This window comes from Martes martes (genome assembly GCF_963455335.1).
Source record: "Martes martes genome assembly, chromosome: 1".
Classification (NCBI taxonomy): domain Eukaryota; kingdom Metazoa; phylum Chordata; class Mammalia; order Carnivora; family Mustelidae; genus Martes; species Martes martes.
The window spans coordinates 205,607,119-205,620,805 of NC_137888.1; the positions used below are offsets into that span (position 1 = coordinate 205,607,119).

Sequence of the window (13,687 nt, forward strand, 5' to 3'; positions counted from 1 at the left end):
AGAAATGTTTAAGCCAAGTTTGTTATTTGCAGTTTAATTCTTGTATGCATGTAGAGATGTATTTGTTGGGTAGTGTGAGAGTTTATAAATTTTAAGCAGTCAAATCTGTTATATATTTTGTACCCCCACACAATACTTTTATGTGCATTGTCATAATAAATGGCCTCTTATATGCATTGCTGTCTAATTTCACATCTGTGCTTCCTTACTGCTACTTTTAAACTTTTGTTATTAGATCTTTTTTCCTAAATTAGCAATCATCTGCTATCCTGCAGAACATAATCTTTTGCACTCAATTTATATTTCTTCACAAGCATGTTTGATTCCACTTATGTTTATATAGGATGACATTATAATTTTAGATACTGCTGTCTGCATATTTTTAGGATTATTAATAATTGTAAAGTATAAATTGCATTTTTCTATTTTTTTTCCAGCTTTTGCCTATTCCGTTTTGAGATAGAGACCTATGTTAATGGTATTGCATTGAATGTGCATTCAAAATGCATTGCTCTGGGTAGCATAGACATTTTCACAATAGTTATTCTTCCAACCCATGAGCTTGGAATATTTTTACACTTCTTTATGTCTTCCTAAATTTCTTTCATAAGTGTTCTGTGGTTTTTAGAGTACTGATATTTTACCTCTTTGGTTAGGTTTATTCCAAGGTATCTTATGGTTTTTGGTGCTATCTTAAATGGAATCAATTCATTAATTTCTCTTTCTTCAGTCACATTGTTAGTGGTTAGAAATGCAACTGATCTCTGTGAACTGATTTTATATCCTGCCATGTTGCTGAATTGCTGTATGAGTTCTAGCAGTTTTGGAGTGGGGTCTTTTGTGTTTTCTGCATAAAGTATCATGTCATCTGCAAAGAGTTAGAGTTTCACTTCTTTCCCAATTTGAATACATTTTATTTCTTTTTGTTGTCTGATTGCTGAGGCTAGGATTTCTCATACTATTTTGGACAATAATGTGGAGAGTGGGGATCCTTATCTTGTTTCTGACCTTAAAGGAAAAGCTTTCAGTCTTCCCCATTGAGAATAATATTTTCTGTGAGCTCTTCATAGATGGCTTTTATGATATAAAGGTATGTTCCCTCTATCCCTACACTGTGAAGAGGTTTAATCAAGAAGGGATGTTATATTTTGTCAAATATTTTTTCTTAAAAAAATTGCGAGGATCACGTTTCCATTCTTTCTTTTATTAATGTGATGTATCATGTTGATTGATTTGGAAATGTTGAACCACCCTTGAAGCTCAGAAATAAATCACACTTTTTCCTGATGAATAATCCTTTTAACATACCATTGGACCCTACTGGCTAGTGTCTTGTTAAGAATTTTGGCATCCATGTTCATCAAGGATATTGGTCCATAATTCTCCTTTACTATGAGGTCTTTGGTTTTGGGATCAAGGTAATGCTGGCCTTGTAGAACAAGTTTGGAAATTTTCCTTTCATTTCCATTTTTTGAAACAGCTTTAGAAGAATAGGTATCATTTCTTCTTTAAATGTTTGGTAGAATTCCCTTGGGAAGCCAGACGGCCTTGAATTCATGTTTCTCATGAGATTTTTGATTATTGCTTCAATTTCCCTTCTGATTATTGGGTCTGTTGAGGTTATCTATTTCTTCGTATTTTAGTTTAGGTAGTTTATAAGTCCCAGGAATACATCCACTTCTTCCAGATTACCTGATTTATTGACATATAGTTGCCTATAATATTTTCTTAAAGTTGTTTGTATTTCCTTGGTGTTGGTTGTGATCCTTTTTCATTCATGATTTTGTTTGTTTGGGTCCTTTCTCTTCTTCTTGATAAGTACGGCTAGGGGCTTATCTATTTTATAAATTCTTTCATAGAACCATCTCTTAGTTTTATTGATCTGTTCTACTTTTTTTGTTTCTATTTCATTGATTTCTGCTCTAATCCTTATTATTTCTCTTCTCCTTGGTTTAGACTCAATCAGCTATTTGTTTTCCATCTCCTTTAGGTATAAGGTGTGCTTGTGTATTTGGGACTTTTCTAATTTATTTTAGAAAGGCTTGTATTGCATTATACTTCTTTTTAAAAATTTTTTTAAATTTATTTTTAAAATTTCTTTTCAGTGTACCAGAATTCATTGTTTATGTACTACACCCAGTGTTCCATGCAATAGGTGCCCTCCATAATACCCACCACCAGGCTCACCCAACTCCCACCCCCCCCAAAACCCTCAGATTGTTTTTCAGAGCCCATAGTCTCTCATGGTTCATCTTCCCCTCCAATTTCCCCCAACTCCCTTCTCCTCTCCATCTCCCCTTGTCCTCCATGTTATTTGTTATGCTCCACAAATAAGTGAAACCATATGATAATTGACTTTCTCTGCTTGACTTATTTCACTCAGCATAATCTCTTCCAGTCCCGTCCATGTTGCTACAAAAGTTGGGTATTCATCCTTTCCGATGGAGGCATAATACTCCAAAGTGTATGTGGAACACATCTTCCTTATCCATTCATCCATTGAAGAGCATCTTGGTTCTTTCCACAGTTTGGCGACTGTGGCCATTGTTGCTATGAACATTGGGGTACAGATGGTTCTTCTTTTCACTACATCTGTGCATTGTACTTCTTAGGACTGTCTCTGCTGTATTCCATAGGTTTTGAACATTTGTTTTTATTTTCATTTGCTTCTGAATTTTTAAAATTCTTCTTTAATTTTCTGGTTGACCCATTCATTCTTCATACTGCTCTTTAACCTCCGAATGTTTGAGTTCCTTCCACATTTCCTCTTGTGATTGATTTCTAGTTTCAAAGCATTGTCCTATGTGAATATGGAGGGAATAATATCAGTCTTTTGGTGTAAATTGAGACCTGATTCATGACCTGGTATGTGATCCATTCTGGAGAATATATCATGCGCACTTGAGAAGAATGTGTATTCTCTTGCTTTTGGATGGAATGTTCTGTATGTATCTGTGAAGTCCATCTGGTCCAGTGTGTCATTCAAAGCCCTAGTTTGCTTGTAAATCTTCTGCTTAGATTATTTCTCCATTACTGTGAGTGGGGTGTTGAAGTCCCCTACTATTCTTTTATTATTATCATTGTGTTTCTTTTATTTGGTTATTAACTGGTTTATATAATTTGCTGCTCCCAGTTTAGAAGCATAAATATTTATATCTTATTGTTGTATATACCTTTTAAGTATGATATAGTGTCCCTCTTCATTGCTTCATAGAGTCTCTGGTTTAAAATCTAATTTGTCTGATATGAGGATTGCTATCCCAGCTTTGTTTTGAGGTCAATTAACATGATAAATTGTTCTACATCCCCTTGCTTTCAATATGGATGTGTCTTTAGGTCTCAAATCCTTCTCTTGTAGACAGCATATGGATGAGTCTTGCTTTTTTATCCAATCTGATACCATTTGATTGGAGCACTTAGCCCATTCACATTCAGAGCAATTATTGAAAGACAGGAAATAAGTGCCGTTGTGTTACCTGGAAAGTCTTTGTTTCTGTAGACTGTCTCTGTTTCTTTCTTGTTTATGTTACTTTTGTGCTCTCCCTTCACTAACAGGATCTCCCTTAATATTTCTTGCAGGGTTCACTTAGTGGTCACATATTCTTCAAGATTCTGTCTGTCCTTCTCTGAGAAACAAACTGAGGGTTTTAGAGGGGAGGGGAGTGGAGGGATGGATAAGCCTGGTCGTGGGTATTAAGGATGGCATGTATTGCGTGGAGTACTGGGTGTGGTATATAAACAATGAATTTTGGAATACTGGGAAAAAAAAAAAAAGATTCCGTCTGTCCTGGAAGCTCTTTATCTCTCCTTGCATTCTGAATGACAGCCTTCCTGGATAAAGAATTCTTGGTTACATGTTTTTCTCATTTAATACCCTGAATATATCAGGCCAGACCTTTTTGGCATTCCAGGTCTCTCTGGATAGGTCTGTTCCCAGCCTAATATTTCTACCCCTGTTGGTTAAGAAGCTGTCTTGAGCTGCTTTCAGGATTTTCTCTTCATCTCTGAAAATTGCAAGCTTCACTATTATATGTCCGGGTGTTGATCTTTTTATTTTTTATTTTGGGAGGGGTCCTTTCTACCTCTTGGACTTGAATGCTTGTTTCCTTCCTTAGATTAGCTAAGTTCTCGGCTATGATTTGCTCAAATATACCTTTTGCCCCCCTCTCTCTTTTTTCTTCTTCAGAGACCCATTAATTCTAATATTGTTCCACTTCATGGTATTGCTGATTTCTCAAAGTCTCCCCTCATGGTCCATTAGTTGTTTTTTTCTCTTCTCCTCAGCCTCCTTCATTTCTATCTCATCTTCTATTTCACCCTTTCTTCTGCCTCATTTAACCTAGCCTTTAGAGTATCCAGTTTTGACTGCATCTCAGGGCATTTTTAATTTCAGCCTGATTAGATTTCATTTCTGCACTAAGGGATTCTCTAGTGTCTTTTATGCTTTTCTTCAAACCCAGCTAATAACTTTATTATTATTATCCTGAATCCAGCTCTGACATTTTACTTATATCCATATTGATTAAATCTGTGGCAGAGATTATTACCTCTGGTTCTTCTTTTCTTGTGAATTCCTCCTTCTAGTCATTTTCCCCAGAGAAGAATGGATGGGCAAGAGAAGAAAATAAAAAATACCAACCACAACCAAAGAGAAATACACACTAGACAAATATAAAGAGGTCAGAAACAAAAAAAAAAAGGAAAAGAAAAAGAAAGAAACAAGAACAACAAAACAAAACAAAACAAACATACAAAAAACAACCCCCCCAACAAAAACAAAACAAAACAAAACAAAAAAAAGAAAGAGAAAACAAGGGGGTGGGAAGAGAGAATATAATTTCACAGGTGCACAAAACAGGGTGATCCACTGGGTCCTGAATGTATTTTGGTCTGTTTGTTAGAAGACACTAAACCCTAAAATGTAAACAAAGCAAAACTTATATACATACAGAAATAAAATTGAATTCCATGAAAGGAAGCAAAAGTTGAAGAATATATAAAATATAAATGTAGAAAATTAAAGTTAACAAATCTTAAAAAGAAAGAATTGATAAACAAAGGAACTAGTTGTAAAGGAAAAAAGGATAAAAAGAAAAGGAAATTTTGAAGTGAAAGATAAACAATCGAGGGAAAAAAAAATCCTTGAATTCTATGTATTAATTTCCTCTACCCCTGGAGTTCTGCAATCTTCTGTGTTATGTAAATTTGGCGTTTGGCTGTTGTTTCAGTGGTCTTCTAGGGGAGGGGCATGTGGCGGTGATTCTCAGGTGTCTTTGAGTGAAGTTGCAGCACCCCTTGCCTGGGAGCCTGGCTCATTGTAAGCTGCTTCTGGTTGCTCTATGCGGCTTTTGTTCCCTGAAGCCTCTCTGTTCCTCTTTAGAAGGTGAATATAGGGTGGGAGGTCGGGGGAGCCAGGTGGTGGGTATTATAGAGGGCACGTATTGCATGGAGCACTGGGTGTGGTGCATAAACAATGAATTCTGTTACACTGAAAAGAAATAAAAAAAAATGGCCTCTAGCCTTGGTGCTGAAAAACTTTTGCACCCTCTCTTCAGTAAACCCTCAGGGATAAGCAGTCTTCCCTTTTGTGTGTGTGAAACTGTTGTGTGCACCCGCACAGATCTTCCCTTGGGACAGTGGTGGATTGCCCTGTTTCTACCCTTTGCAGGACTCCTGCATGGAGAGCAGCTGCCCGGTTGTGAGTACACCCTTGCTGACCCTCCTGGGGGAAGGTGGAGGGGAAGGTAGCTGCAAATCTGCTCTTTTCAGGGTTCCCACATGGAGAGTGGTCACTTGTTGAGCCCTTCTTCATGGTTTATGATGAACAAAAATGAGAGGCCCCTCCCAGGTTCGCTGACCCTCACCAGTTTCCTGCTCCAAAGCTTGAGAACTCTGTCTGCTCAGGCACTCCCATTCTTTCTGTGACCCAGAGGATCCTGGGGCCACACTGTCTCACCTAGGATTCTGCCCCATTTTGCCACCTGAGCACCTCTCAGGCAGGGATGTCTCTCACTGGAGGAGATTTCTGAAAGTTCCGATTTTGTGTGTCAGGGCCATATCACTTTCAGGTAGCCAGCTTACAGAGGCTCCCTCCCCTGCTGTTTATCTTCTGAGTATCCCCAAGATTCACTTCTCTGTGCCTCCTGCCTTGCAAAAAAGTGTTCACTTTTCTGTTTGTAGAATTCCAGCAATTTTTTCTTACAACTAAGGTTGAATTCACAGGCGTTCAGAATGATTTTATAGTTATCTAGCTAAATTCAAGGGACCAGATGAAAGGAGGTGCCCTACTCTTCTACTGTCTTTCCTCCCCTAGGTCCTGCTGTCTCTTCCTTGAGGCCTCTATTTAAACGTGTGCTATTACCTGAGCAACCACTAAAAAAATAACACCTCCATGCACTCCTTTCTTTTTGCCAACTTTTTCTTCATTGCACCTGTCACCTTCTGATATTTTATCTGATATTTATCTGCTTATGTTCTCCATCACTGAATGGTGCATATTTTTGTTTCTTGACACCTATGCTCTTTGCCTGGAGATTAGTGACTACTCAAGTTTATACCTCAAATGTGTGACAGAATTTCTCATTAAAAGTATAGAATACATGAGTTCTTGGGGAAATGGCCATGTATGGGATTCACATTCTTATTCAGAGCTGGCATGCAGGTTCCTGAGAGGGGATAGGTTCTATACAAAAAAATGTATATGGATATTCACATTTGAATGTAAAATAAAAATTGTAGAATTTAAATGATATTTGTAATGCTCATTATTGAGAAAATCAGTCATGTTATTTTTTATTCCATGATAGTCACCTCCACCACATGGAACTGGGAAATGATACACAAATTTCAGGATTTCTTCTTCTGGGCTTATCAGAAGATCCAGAACTGCAGCACCTCATATTTGGACTTTTCCTTTCCATGTACATGATCACCGTATTTGGAAACCTGCTCATCATCCTGGCTGTCAGTTCAGACTCCCACCTCCATACCCCCATGTACTTCTTCCTCGCCAACTTGTCCTTTGTAGACATCTGTTTCACCTCCACTACAGTCCCCAAGATGCTGCAGAACATCCAGACTCAGAGCCAAGTCATAACCTATGGAGGCTGTGTCACTCAGATATACTTTTTCCTACTCTTCACTGGATTGGATGATTTTCTCCTGACTGTGATGGCCTATGACCGGTTTGTGGCCATCTGTCACCCCCTGCACTACACAGTCATCATGAAACCCACCTACTGTGTACTGCTGGTTCTGGTGTCTTGGATGATGAGTGCCCTGAATTCCTTATTACAAAGTTTAATGGTGTTGTGGTTGTCTTTCTGCAGAGAGGTGGAAGTCTCCCACTTTTTCTGTGAGATCAATCAGGTAGTCCGAATTGCCTGTTCCAGCACCTTACTTAATGACATGATGATGTATTTTGCTGCTGTGCTGCTGGCTGGTGGTCCCCTCGTTGGTATTATTTACTCTTATTCTAAGATCATTTCCTCCATACTTCGTATCTCATCAGCTCAAGGCAAGTATAAAGCATTTTCCACCTGTGCATCTCACCTTGCAGTTGTTTCCTTATTTTATTGTACAATCTTAGGAGTGTACCTTAGCTCTGCTGCTCCCCAGAGCTTCCACTCAAGTGCAGTAGCCTCGGTGATGTACACTGTGGTCACACCCATGCTGAACCCCTTCATCTACAGCCTGAGAAACAAAGACATAAAGAGGGCTCTGAAAAGCATTTTTGGGGTTCCAGTGATGTAAGAACCAATCATCCTGGCACTGAAGAAGTGCCCATGATTGCAAGGTTCACAGTCCCAGAGTGAGGACCTGCTATTCTTTGACCAGAGTGGGGAAATAGAATTGCTCCTTCTATTCATTTCTTGGAATTTCCATTAGTTTGAATTCAACTTTTCCACACATTTAAGTAACTCACTTTATTAATCCTCTGCTTTATATGATTTTTTCATACATTCCAGGGGTTTTCCAAACTTGGATCACAAATGCCAAGAAATTTCTGCATCTCTCAAGGAGCAAATTGGATTTCTTCAAACAAATTTCATTTCAAATGACTTATATCATGCCACATAAATTTTCTCTAGGTTTCCCAAAAGAATAATCATGAGTTGTCTTCCTCATATGGAAAACACTACATTGGCCACTAAGTTCTTCACATGACTTTATTGTAGAGAAGAATATAAAACCACAGTTCTCCTTTGACTCTGTCAATCTTTTTATATATATGCCTTCATGCCTCTTCTTGAGAATGTGGTCCCTAACATTGTTCTGTTTAAGTCTCAGGCTCCCTACAGGGATGCTTAGGCTAGGAAAGCCCAGGCACTGCCCTGCATCCGTGTGCTTGTGGACATTCCCACAAATGCATCCCTGACCAGAGTCTCTGCTGTAGCTGCACCAGTCTTTGGGTTCTTAATGTGATTGTAATATGCACCTCAGCAAAACCCGTTGGAGAACTCTAACAAAACCAGGTCTATTACAGCTCTTGGAGGGCAGAGGCAGAAAGGTCTGGGAGGCAGAGATTCATTGCAAGAGAGAGAAAGGCCAGAATTAGGGGGTCCATGAATGGTTAGGGATCCCTAGGTTTTCTCTTTATTGACCAGTTTAAAATATAAAAGTGAAATTCTGGTACAGAAATGCAATGGCAGATCATTCATGTTTCAGTATCCAGGTTACCCAGGACTTTCTGAAGAGGTACTTCATGGCTGAGGCAGCCTGAGTGCTTATCTGATGATAGTCACACACCTGACAATATGTTTATTCAACATGGTTGTTCCCGAAATGGATGGCTCAGAAATCAAAAGCTTAATATCAGGCACTTCCTCTACAAACATGCTACTGTGTTTTAAAACTAGTCTCCTTGTTGTATTTTATTATTCATCTAGGTGTTCAGAGTGCCTACTGTCACTACTTGCAAATACTAATCAACAAAATTATGTCCTAGTGGAGTCTACATGGAAAGACAAATTTGAATAAATAGATTGAATTCATATGTTTTTAGTGTCAGAAAGACTACAAATATGAGGATCTGTTTTCCTTGAATAAATACCCAATAGTGGGATCCCTGGATAATAGGGCAGTTCTGGTTTTAATTTCTACCTCCTGTGGGTTTGTAATATAAATTGCCCTTAACCAAAGGAAACTGATGAGTGAATTAATTATGAGGCTTAAAGTCAGTTCCCTCAAATAATTTTATGACTATGTCAATATGAGATTCTTTCTGCTGCTGTAAAATAGTTCCACACTAGTTGCTTAAAACAAACACATGCATGCTCTTATAGTTCTGGAGTCAGAAGCTTGGAAGGAGTCTCACTGGGCTAATAGCAAGATGTCTGCAGGGTTGAGCTCCTTCTAGAGGCCCAAGGGAGAATCTGTTTCCTATCCAATTCCAGTCTTTCTTGCTGGTCATCCGCATTCCTGGGCTCCTGGCTCTTCCTCCACCTTCAGAGCCAACAGGGCAACATTTTCAAAGTCTCTCTGACACCAACTCTTTTGTCTCCCTCATCAACATTTGGAGGACTATTGTGATTACCTTAGTTCCACTTGGACAAACATGGCTAATCTTTTTACAATGCATTTTTAAAAATGCATTTTTATTTAAAATTTTTTTATTGAACTATAATTAGTATACAGTGTTTTATTATTTTCAGGGGACAATATAATGATTCAATAATTCTATACATTTCTCAGCACTCATTAAGAAATGTAAATTCTTTTTTGTCAAGTTTTTATTTAAATTGCATTTAGTTAACATACAACAAATTATTACTTTCAGGTGTACAATTTAGTGATTCAACACTTCCATATATCAGCCTGTACTCAACAAGGCAAACATGCTCCTCAATCCCAATGACCTCTTTCATCCACCTCAACCATTCTTTATATTTTTAATTATTTAATTTAATTTAAATTCAATTAGCCAACTTAGAGTATTTTATTTTATTTTTAAGTAGGCTCCATGCCCAGCTCAAAGCCCACTGTGGGGCTTGAACTCATGACCCTGACAATATCAAGACCTGAGCTGAGATCAGGAGTCAGAGGCTGGACTAATTGATCCACCAAAGTGCCCCTTAACTATTTTTAGGTGCACAGCTCAGTGGGATGAAATACTTTCACATTGTTGTGAGCTGGCACCACCATTCATCCCCAGAATTCTTTTCGTCTGGTGAACCTCAAGCTCTATACTTAAATATATATCTTTTTCTTAAATTTTTATTTATTTTTTAAAATTTATTTTCAGTGTTCCAGAATTCATTGTTTATGCACCACACCCAGTAATCCATGAAATATGTGCCCTCCATAATACCCACCACCAGGCTCACACAACCTCATAACCCCCGCCCCTCCAAAACCCTCAGATGGTTTTTTAGAGTCCATAGTCTCTCATGGTTCATTTCCCCCTCCAATTTCCCCCAACTCCCTTCTCCTCTCTATCTCCCCATGTCCTCTGTGTTATTTCTTATGCTCCACAAATAAGCGAAACCATATGATAATTGACTTTCTCTGTTTGACTTATTTCACTCAGCATAATCTCTTCTAGTCCTGTCCATGTTGCTACAAAAGTTGGGTATTCATCCTGTCTGATGGAGGCATAATATTCCATAGTATATATGGACCATATCTTCCTTATCCATTCGTCCGTTGAAGGGCGTCTTGGTTCTTTCCACAATTACCAAAAACTTTATATATTAAGATGAAACAATAGCTCTTTTTAAAAATTTTATCTTATTTTATTTTTCAGTGTTCCAAGATTCATTGTTTATGTACCACACCCAGTGAAACAACAGCTCTTAATTTATGTTAAAGCACTGAACCATTAAATGCTTTAGCAAAAGTGTCATGGAAGTTGAAGACTATAGTATTAATGCTTTTATTGCAATGGAATACAGTTCTTCACCTTGCTGAGAGGGGGAATAGCAATCTTCTGGAGATATCAGTGCTGTGTCCCACCTCGAGTCAGTATTTGGGAGACCCAAGGAGCCCAGTAAAGAAAAACTCTTCATTCTTAGATCTGGAGAAATCTTTAACTCAGGGCTGGGATAAGGAATTAGGTTAGCTCTGTGGGGGGCAGGTGAGTTCAGGGAAGAGTAATAACTGGATTCATCTAACTCATATATTGATCTCTTGGGAAAGGAAACTATAGGAAAGAAATTCCCATTTGTGCAGAGCAATGCCCCATGGGGGATGATGTGCTAGGGGGTTGGAGTAACTTGATGGAAATGTGCCTGAAGAACATATAAAAAACCATAAATATCTCTTCTCCTGTTGTTCTTGAGCGGGTACAACCTTGGGCTGAGAGGGACACAGGTATTTCTTCTGGGGTTCTAAGTCTGGTTAGGAGACTCCTGCTGTATTGTTTGAGAACAAAGCTTCAGTGTCCATCATCAACCATTGAGGGAGGAATTTGGGCTTCCACAGACAGACCCTATGCAGACAAGTCTGAAAACCCAGCAGGTAGTGCAGGAAAGTGTGATAAAGAGTAGAAGGTTGAGAACAATTACCTGACAGCACCTGAGCCAGTCCAGCCTCGCCCAGCACTGGGACATCATTGTGGTTCTTGCTTGTTTGATTAACTACTGAATATATTTACTTAAGATCCTAGAAAGAAAAGTAAACGTTGAAATCAACCATGCAGGATAGATTGCTGAAGATTAACTAGTGCTAAAGGAAGAGCAGTGATGGGTGGCAGAAAGTGGTTCCTATAAAAGTAGAAAACCTGAGATTTTTTGCGATTATGGGGAATAGAGATATAGGATATTAGCCAGGAGGCATATGCAGTCAAGGGAGGGCATTCTTTTTATTCTCTCAATCCAGGAAAAATTTGAGGATATTCCCATATTGATGAAAAAGATCCAGACCAATTGATCATGAGACACACATTTCACATGTCCTTTTTCATGCTGGGTATTCCAATCAATGGTTTTTAATTTAATATATGAAAGGAATATACTAAAAAAGATTTACATTGTGATTATTTCCTTAATGGTGAGGATGAGTACATTTGTGAATTTCTAAGACATTTGCTTTCTGTATTGCAAATTGTCTGTGCCAGTTCTGCTCTTCTGTTTGGTGGGTTTGGAGTGTTTATATTCCTGTTGTTGATTGCATTTTTTCCTCAAACATAGGAATTGGAGTTTTCCCATCAACTTTGCTATTTGACCTTCAGTTCCTTACGTATGTGTAGATGTATTTGAGGGTAGTAGGAAAGTTAATACATTTTGTGTGCTCAAATCTCTTATTTGGTCATATTTTCTCTCCCTCTTGCTTGTTTACATGTAGAAAGTTCTTCTGCAACATTTGAAGCAATAAATCACCTTTTATACATATTTTCAACCTGTGTTCACATTTTTATTATTCCTTATTCGACCTTTTGGCCTTTTGTGATTAGATCTATTTCTCAAAGTCATTTCATCTGCAGCCATCATTTGGAAGGTATTCTTTTTTTAACGTTTGACCAACATTCACCTTCCTAAACAAGTATGAAGTAATATATCTATATATGAGATGAAAGCATCTCTTTAGATAATGCTTCCTACCCACTGTTTTGTTATATTCTTTTATTTCTAATCTTATGTTTTTCAAAAGTAATCTGTATGCCCAATGTGGGAGTCAAACTCACAAGCCCAAAATCAGGAACCATACTCTCCACTGACTGAATCAGCCAGGCACCCCTGTTTCCAAGTCTTTAGCACCTTAATTCTTCAATTAGTGATCTGCATTGATGTCATTACATTTATACTATTTAAACCTCCAGTTAGCTTTAGATTGTCACAGTGTTTCAGACTGTTGCTTGAAACAGCTCCATACCTAATTTATTCCTCCACTCATAAGTTTGTTCCATAAGTTCTAAGCTTCTTTTTTTTTCTTAAAGATTTTATTTATTTATGTGACAGAGAGATCACAAGTAGGCAGAGAGGCAGGCAGAGAGAGGAAGGGAAGCAGGCTCCCACTGAGCAGAGAGCCCGATGCGGGGCTCTATCCCATGACCCTGGGATCATGACCTGAGCTGAAGGCAGAGGCTTTAGTCCACTGAGCCACCCAGGCGCCCCGTCTAAGCTTCTTTTAAAACTTACACATCTATGTTCTCCTTTATGATTCTGATGTATTCCTGTCTCACGTTGAGGTCTTTTATCCATTTTGAGTTTATCTTTGTGTATGGTGTAAGAGAATGGTCGAGTTTCATTCTTCTACATATAGCTGTCCCATTTTCCAGCACCATTTATTGAAGAGACTGTCCTTTTTCCACTGTATTTTTTTTTCCTGCTTTGTCGAAGATTAGTTGACCATAGAGTTGAGGTCCATATCTGGGCTCTCTACTCTGTTCCACTGGTCTGTGTCTGTTTTTATGCCAGTACCATGCTGTCTTGGTGATCACAGCTTTGTTCTAAAGCTTGAAATCAGGTAACGTGATGCCTCCAGTTTTGTTTTCCTTGTTCAACATTTCCTTAGCAATTCGAGGTCTCTTCTGATTCCATACAAATTTTAGGATTGTTTGTTCCAGCTCTTTGGAAAATGCTGGTGGAATTTTTTTTTTTTAATTTATTTTCAGCACAACAGTATTCATTGTTTTTTCACCACACCCAGTGCTCCATGCAATCTGTGCCTTCCCTAATACCCACCACCTGGTTCCCCCAACCTCCCACCCCCCGCCCCTTCAAAACCCTCAGATTGTTTTTCAGAGTCT

General features: G+C 38.4%; 2 protein-coding genes across 2 annotated transcripts in view; both read left to right on the forward strand.

The window, feature by feature from the left end:
• The window catches only part of LOC308340084 (olfactory receptor-like protein OLF4), a gene marked incomplete at both ends in the record, with an annotated part of 133,927 nt that overhangs the window by 94,514 nt on the left and 25,726 nt on the right, over nt 1–13,687 (forward strand). The window lies entirely within an intron of this gene.
• Nucleotides 6,811–7,752, forward strand: LOC308340181 (olfactory receptor 7A17-like; the record flags this gene model as incomplete). The annotated part of the gene is made up of 1 exon (XM_080799360.1): nt 6,811–7,752. Exon 1 carries the CDS (start codon nt 6,820–6,822, stop codon nt 7,750–7,752), a length of 933 nt encoding a protein of 310 aa, XP_080655486.1. The 5' UTR covers nt 6,811–6,819.